General features: G+C 42.9%; 2 protein-coding genes across 7 annotated transcripts in view; one reads left to right on the forward strand and one right to left on the reverse strand.

The window, feature by feature from the left end:
* irgq2 (immunity-related GTPase family, q2) overlaps positions 1-7,929 on the reverse strand; it is a 71,570-nt gene that overhangs the window by 39,046 nt on the left and 24,595 nt on the right. For 5 of the 6 annotated variants that reach the window (XR_009062900.1, XR_009062896.1, XR_009062897.1 and 2 more), the window contains exon 1: positions 1,565-7,130. The gene's annotated coding sequence lies outside the window, so the exon portion shown is untranslated. Of the gene's footprint in view, positions 1-1,564; positions 7,131-7,929 lie in introns of those variants that run through there. The other variant, XM_057833470.1, reaches the window with a different exon arrangement.
* Positions 5,759-7,929, forward strand: part of LOC130915337 (olfactory receptor 6N2-like) — a 42,018-nt gene continuing 39,847 nt past the window's right edge. The window contains exon 1 of the mRNA XM_057835297.1: positions 5,759-6,297. Coding sequence (XP_057691280.1) covers positions 6,273-6,297 — 25 coding nt within the window. The 5' untranslated portion in view covers positions 5,759-6,272. The remainder of the gene's footprint in view (positions 6,298-7,929) is intronic.

A 7,929-nucleotide genomic window follows, 5' to 3' on the forward strand; every position in this document is an offset into this window, starting at 1 on the left:
GGCCAGATTTGTGCAGTGTACGACTGATTGTTGTCCTATGGACAGACTCTCCCACCTCAGCTGTAGATCTCTGCAGTTCATCCAGAGTGATCATGGGCCTCTTGGCTGCATCTCTGATCAGTTTTCTCCTTGTTTGAGAAGAAAGTTTGGAAGGACGGCCGGGTCTTGGTGGATTTGCAGTGGTCTGATGCTCCTTCCATTTCAATATGATGGCTTGCACAGTGCTTCTTGAGATGTTTAAAGCTTGGGAAATCTTTTTGTATCCAAATACGGCTTTAAACTTCTCCACAACAGTATCTCGGACCTGCCTGGTGTGTTCCTTGGTTTTCATAATGCTCTCTGCACTTTAAACAGAACCCTGAGACTATCACAGAGCAGGTGCATTTATACGGAGACTTGATTACACACATTTGGATTCTATTTATCATCATCGGTCATTTAGGACAACATTGGATCATTCAGAGATCCTCACTGAACTTCTGGAGTGAGTTTGCTGCACTGAAAGTAAAGGGGCCGAATAATATTGCACGCCCCACTTTTCAGTTTTTTATTTGTTAAAAAAGTTCAAATTATCCAATAAATGTTGTTCCACTTCACGATTGTGTCCCACTTGTTGTTGATTCTTGACAAAAAAATTAAATTTCATATCTTTATGTTTGAAGCCTGAAATGTGGCGAAAGGTTGCAAGATTCAAGGGGGCCGAATACTTTTGCAAGGCACTGTATATATATATATATATATTTATTTTTTTTTCTTTTCTTTTTTTTTTTTTTTTTTTTTAATTCTACCAAACTATTGGTTACTGTCTGGTTACGCATTAACAAATGCATTAACTAATGTTACTGTAATATATTAATAAATGTGAAAGAAGGGATTATATGAATTATTGTAATGTTACTTAAACATTAGTTACTGTTTAAAAATGCATTAACTAATGTTAATTAAGGGACCCTTATTGTAAAGTGTTACCCATTTTTGTTATTCCCAGACAAAGAAGTTTTTTTTGTTTTGTTTGTTTGTTTCTTTATTTAGACATTGTTGAGTGGTTTTAAGACAAATGTTTATTTATTTTTATTTATTTTTTTTTTTTTTTGCATTCCTGGATAGTTAAGAGATTATAAACAATCTTGTGCTTATTGTGTATGTTAATATAATTCAAGTTATGTTCAAATAATGCAATTTAAATTTGCTAAAAAAAATCCAGACTTTTTTTCTGGAAGTTTTCAAAATGTTTCTATAGTAATTTTATAAACAAAGGTTTGAATTGAACGGTGTAGGCTGAACCAATACACTTAAAAGTTAGTATAAGTCAATACAGATTTATTTTACATTGGTAATTATGAATGTCCCTCCCCCATCAAAAACTGTACACGCACGTTATGCCATATAGTCCCTACCAATGTTGAGCCCAAAACTACAGTACGCCGTTGGTTTCAATTAATTTAACTAAATCTTTCAGAGCCATTGAGGACAACAAATTCAAATGGATCAGACATCTATCACCGTCAATGGCAGCGAATTATTGAATAAAATCTACAATACAGGTAAAAGTGAGCCTCCTTACCTCTACACTTCAGTTGTCCTCTCGTCTTCGCCTGTTTCAAGTGTCCTTCCAACTAGCGGAACATGTAATCCAATAATGGGTAATCTGTTTAAGTACAAACGTGCACGTGCAATCATGTGAGGACATTATTTTAACACAGTATCTACCTGTAATCTTGTTGGTCATCGGACACTCCATTAGGTACACCTGCAAACTCTAATGGTTGGAAATTTTTGACAAACCAAAAAAGTGAAAGTGTGTGTTATGGTGGTGCATTAATCAATCATTTTGATAGTAATAATGATGCACTATTATACGTTAATCAGTTTTTTTCAACACACCACAATATTGTTATAAATGATAGGCCTATATGTCTAATAATAATAATAATAATACATTTTATTTATAGAGCGCTTTTACCGGTGCTCAAAGGCGCTTTACAGTTGAGGGAAAAAAAAAAATAAAGCTCACACAACGTGAGCAGTACAGAACAATAGAGGAAAGAATTACACATTAAAAGCTAGTTTAAAAAGGTGAGTTTTTAACAATTTTTTGAATGTGGGAAGATCAGAACAGGTGCGGATGGTTTTAGGGAGTGCGTTCCAAGGTGAGGGGGCAGCAATGGAGAAGGCTCTGTCCCCCCAAGTACGGTGTGTTATTTGTGGGGGCAGTGCGAGAATGTTTCCATTAGATGAGCGGAGGTGACGGGAGGGGGTGTGGGGACAGAGAAGGTGCGTGAGGTAAGGAGGAGCCAAGTTATTGAGTGCTTTGTATGTGAGAAGGATGATTTTGAAATTTATCCTGTGTGAGATGGGAAGCCAGTGCAGTTTGTGAAGGACGGGGGTAATGTGATTCCTGTAGGGGGTACGGGTGAGAAGGCGTGCAGCGGAGTTCTGGATATATTGTAGTTTATTGAGGAGTTTGGCTGGAGATCCGAAAAGAATGCTGTTACAATAATCGAGTCTGGAGGTGACGAATGCATGTATGAGGGTTTCTGCAGCAGAGTAGGTGAGGGAGGGGCGGAGGCGGGCTATGTTCTTAAGGTGGAAGAAGGCGGTTCTGGTGATGTGGTTGATGTGCTGATCGAATCTTAGTTTATTGTCGAAAATGATACCTAAGTTGCGGGAGTGTGTTGAGAGAGGGAGGGTGCAGTTGTCGATGGTAAGGGAGAATTGACTGTTTTTGATGTGAGCTGTAGGGTCTATGATGATTATGTCAGATTTGTTGCTGTTGTGTTGAAGGTAGTTAAGTTGCATCCAGGATTTGATTTCGTTGAGGCAGTTGTGAAGTGTAGTTTTGGTACTGTGTGAGATGGTTTTAGTGGAGATGTATATTTGGATGTCATCGGCGTAGCAGTGAAATTGCAGTCCAAATTTACGGATGATCTGACCAAGGGGGAGGATGTAAAGAATGAAGAGGAGGGGGCCAAGAACGGAACCTTGGGGGACACCTTGTGGTAGGGACACAGCAGGGGACATGCAGTTGTTAATGCTGATGAATTGTTGTCGGCCAGTGAGGTAGGAGTGGAACCAGGAAAGTGCAGTGCCAGTGATATGTAGTGATTCTAGTCGGGAGAGCAGGATGGTGTGGTTGATTGTGTCAAAAGCAGCAGTGAGGTCCAGGAGGATGAGGATGGTGAGTTTTCCGGAGTCCGAGGAGAGGAGGATGTCGTTGGTTACTTTGAGAAGTGCTGTTTCGGTGCTATGTTGTGAGCGGAAGCCAGATTGGAAAAGTTCAAATAGCTTATTGTCGGTAAGGTGGGTTCGGAGTTGTGACGCAACTGCCCTTTCCAGTATTTTTGATAGAAAAGGCAGATTTGAAATGGGCCGGTAGTTGGTCGGGATGTCGGGGTCTAAACCAGTTTTCTTTATGATCGGCGTGATGGCAGCCAGTTTGAGAAGTTTGGGGACAGAGCCAGAGCGTAGGGAGGTGTTAATAATATCAGTAATAAGTGAGGAGATGACGGGAAGACAGTCTTTTATTAGAACAGAGGGAATGGGATCTAGGGTGCAGGTGGCAGTTTTCATTCCAGACATAATGGTTGCAAGTTGAGTGGATGTTATTGGAGAAAGCTCAGTGAGTTCCTGGATAGTTGTGGGCGTAGAGGCAGATGTTAAAAAAGATGGAGGGGAAGGTGGAGCAGTAGACTGGATCCTGGAGGTGTTTAGGTTACTGTAAATGTTGTCTATTTTTGTTTGGAAAGATGAGAGAAATAATAAACACTTTTCAGGAGTGAATGAAGTAGAGGTGTTGTCATGCGGTTTGAACAATGAGTTGATGGTGGAAAAGAGAGCCTTAGAATTGTTGGAGGCAGAACGAATAATGTTGGCATAGTGGGTGGTTCGGGCAGTGTTGATCGCTTCTTTGTATTGCAGTAAGTGGTCTTTGTATGCTAGTAGATGAACTGTTAAGCCGGTTTTCTTATGGAGTCTTTCGAGTTGTCTTTTCCTGGTCTTCATCAGGCGGAGAGTGGGTGTATACCAAGGGGCAGAGTGAGTAAAGGAGACTGTTTTTGTTTTAAGGGGGGCAAGCTGATTTAAGCAGGAAGAGAGTATGGTGTCATAGTATTTTACCAGGATAGTGGGGTCATTAGTTGACGGGGGGGGGGGGGGGGGGGCGAGGTGGATAGATAGTTGGTGAATGAGGCTGTTAAAGCTGTGGGAGAGATGGATTTAAGATTCCTAAAAATTATCGTGCGGTTTTGTTTGGTAATGGGAATAGGAGTGTCTATGTCCATAGTGATAGCTAAGTGATCAGAGATGTGAAGGTTATAGCTGTTTAACTGCTGGATATTAAGATTAGTGGAGCAGACTAAATCGAGTATGTGACCATGACTGTGTGTGGGGAAATTAATATGCTGAGTGAAATTCAGGCATTGTAGCAGATCAAGAAATTCAGTGGCCAGTTTATTGTTAGTGCTGCCAATGTGCAGATTAAAATCACCGAGGAGAAGAATTGAGGGAGAGATGGCAAACAACTGGGTTAGTAGATCAGTAAGGTCAGAGATAAAGGAGGGGTGTGGTTTGGGGGGACGGTAAATAGTAGCAGCAACCAGGGGACTAGGGCCGGAGAGTTTGAAGATCAGGTGTTCAAATGAGGGGACGGATGGAATAGAGATGGCAGTTGTCTTGATAGTCTTCCGGTATATGACAGCAATGCCTCCACCTCGGCCAACAGAGCGGGGTTTGTCCAAGTATGTGAATCCAGTGGGAGTGATTTGATTCAGAGAAAGATATTATAACGGTTTTTGCCATGTTTCAGTAAGGCAGAGGAAGTCTAGGTTCCTATCTGTTATGAATTCATTGAGAATCATTGTTTTGTTATTGAATGATCGGGAGTTCAATAACGCCAATTTCAGAATGTTTTGTTTTATAAGGGGTAGTGGTGATATGGGAATTGGACAGAGGTTGGCTGAATTGATCTGTCTTGATTTGACTACATGGCGCCGCCTGTGGGTGATGACGGTTTTAATTTGATTTAAGGTAGAGATTGTAGCGACAGAGGGGGCCAAACAGGGGCGCTGATGGACGGAAACCGGTACTGTGATGTCATCGGATTTATGTGATGGGAGGGGTCGCAGGAGTTTAACAGTCATGCTGTGAGAACACGTGTGGATGTTTGGATAGCGTAATGGAGATTTCCTGTGAGCATTTCCGATCCCATCCTATTTGGGTGGATACGATCCCGATTGAAGAGGGAAGTGCGGTTCCAGAAGAGATTGAAGTTATCTATGAAGTTAATATTGCGGCTGATACAGGTTGACTGGAGCCAGGTGTGAAGACTGAGAATTCTGCTGAAGCGCTCTACACCACGTGACATGGTAGGAATCGGGCCAGAGATAAAAACGAGTTTCCCACAGTTAGTTAAAAAGTCAAAAAGGGCTAAAAAGTGTTGTTTTGTCACTTCTGAATTTTTGTGGGAAGTATCATTTGAGCCAATGTGAACAACAATCCTGTTGACAGTGGATGGGAGAGAGCATAACAGTGGCGGGAGTTTATTTAGTAGTTCAGGGACTGTGGCGCCAGGATAACGTTTCGTGATTGAATTGTAAAACCGTACATTTCGGATTATTGAATCTCCCACTATTAAGGTGTTCGGGGGGGAAAGGGGACGAGGGGGAGATTGCACGTGGGTCATTTTGGAGGCGGCTGAGTTGGCGTTGTGAGGAGAAGACGTGGTGGTGGGAGGGGGGGGGGGGTTCCGTGACGTGGATAGGCTTCCCTGCCGTCGACTGTAGGCAGGGGGGTGTTGTAGAGAGGCGAAGCGGAGGTGTTCTCAGGTGTTTCTGGGAGGGAGGATGAGTGGGTAGCTTCGGCTTTGACGTAGGGGGCGGGCAGCCATTTTGAAACGCAGCGCCGTTATCCTCGTAGAGAATCGAGAATCTACTATATAGTGTGATTGCGGTGGGTAGCGGAGTACTTTTATGACGAGGTGGAGGTGTATTTTTATGGTGAGTATGTTCCGATTCGTTTCGCCTGTATCCGGAAGCAGGAGTGAAGCTGGCCAGTGTTTTGGGCTTTGCGCCAAGGTGGGACCAGTGAGCAGCTGCTGCAGTGGACGGACTTTTCGGTGAGGTGATTGGAACAGTTGAGTCGAGTTCTGCAGTAAGCGATGAATTTTTTGCGGGGCCTAGAGCGACGACCATCGAATCAAGAAGTTGCTCGTCTTCCCTCAGAAGGTGGAGCAAGGAGATTCTTCCCTCCAACTCTGTAATCTTTTGGCAGAGTCGATGGCAACTATCACAGCCAGGCGAGGTCAGTGGAGCCATTTTTACGTTGTTTAAGAGCTAGTTAGCCCAGCTCCTTGCTAGCTAGCTCTAGCGGTTTGGCAGTTGCGGTGGTGTTTGAGTCCACGTTCTTTTTTTTTATCGCGGGTAGAGAGAAAAGCGGAGGCTAGGATAAAAGTTCCAATAGGCAATATCAGCAACAATCTTTGAAAAGGAGAAAAACCGACAGGCGGTGTCAAATGAGAGGACAGCAGTCTGTGGTAGCAACGTGCCTACATTCACAAGTTTCAAAATATGTACATATTTGGCTCCAAAATATTTTTTTTTATTTTTAAAAAAGCACATTTCATCAACACTTGGAAAATTAAAACTATTATTACTAAGCCATGAAACAGTATTAATGAAATAATTCATCATGATTTTTCATTACTCTAAAAAAGAATAATGTATATGTGCTTATACAGTGGGGCAAATAAGTATTTAGTCAACCACTGATTGTGCAAGTTCTCCCACTTGAAAATATTAGAGAGGCCTGTAATTGTCAACATGGGTAAACCTTAACCATGAGAGACAGAATGTGGTAAAAAAAAAAAAAAAAAAAAACAGAAAATCACATTGTTTGATTTTTAAAGAATTTATTTGCAAATCATGGTGGCAAATAAGTATTTGGTCAATACCAAAAGTTCATCTCAATACTTTGTTATGTACCCTTTGTTGGCAATAACGGAGGCCAAATGTTTTCTGTAACTCTTCACAAGCTTTCACACAATATTGTTGGTATTTTGGCCCATTCCTCCATGCAGATCTTCTCTAGAGCAGTGATGTTTTGGGGCTGTTGTTGGGCAACACGGACTTTCAACTCCCTCCTCACCCCGTGGCGTCAAAATGATAAGAACGGTTAGCAAAAATGCCAGAACCACACGGGGGGACCTAGTGAATGACACAGAGAGCTGGGACCACAATAACAAAGGCTACTATTAGTAACACAATGCGCCGCCAGGGACTCAAATCCTGCACTGCCAGACGTGCCCCCCTGCTGAAGAAAGTACACGTCCGGGCCCGTCTGCGGTTCGCTAGCGAGCATTTGGATGATCCCGGAGAGGACTGGGAGAATGTGTTAAGGCCTGGACGTGTACTTTCTTCAGCAGGGGACACCTCTGGCAGTGCAGGATTTGAGTCCCTGGCGGCGCATTGTGTTACTGATACTAGCCTTTGTTACTGTGGTCCCAGCTCTCTGTAGGTCATTCACTAGGTCTCCCCGTGTGGTTCTGGGATTTTTGCTCACCGTTCTTGTTATCATTTTGACGCAGGGTGAGGACTGAGTTGAAAGTCCGTGTTACCAAACGAAAGCCCCAAAACATCACTGCTCTAGAGGAGATCTGCATGGAGGAATGGGCCAAAACACCAGCAACGGTGTGTGAAAAGTAGAGGTGTGCAAAATTTCCGATTCTTAGATTATTCGCGATTCGGCCGCGGAAGATTCGAGAACGATTCACAAACATCCAAATTCCGATTATTGAAATATGCCAAGTAAAGCGGAAGTACAACACACTCAGCGCGCCGCGCGGTCAATGAGCAACAGAGCGAGAGTAGCTAAACATCATGCTTCTCATTACCCGGCCCCTCGGGTAATGCCAATGCTCAACTCACGGCGCTAGCT

This window comes from Corythoichthys intestinalis, chromosome 4 (genome assembly GCF_030265065.1).
Source record: "Corythoichthys intestinalis isolate RoL2023-P3 chromosome 4, ASM3026506v1, whole genome shotgun sequence".
In the NCBI taxonomy this organism is placed as follows: Eukaryota; Metazoa; Chordata; class Actinopteri; order Syngnathiformes; family Syngnathidae; genus Corythoichthys; species Corythoichthys intestinalis.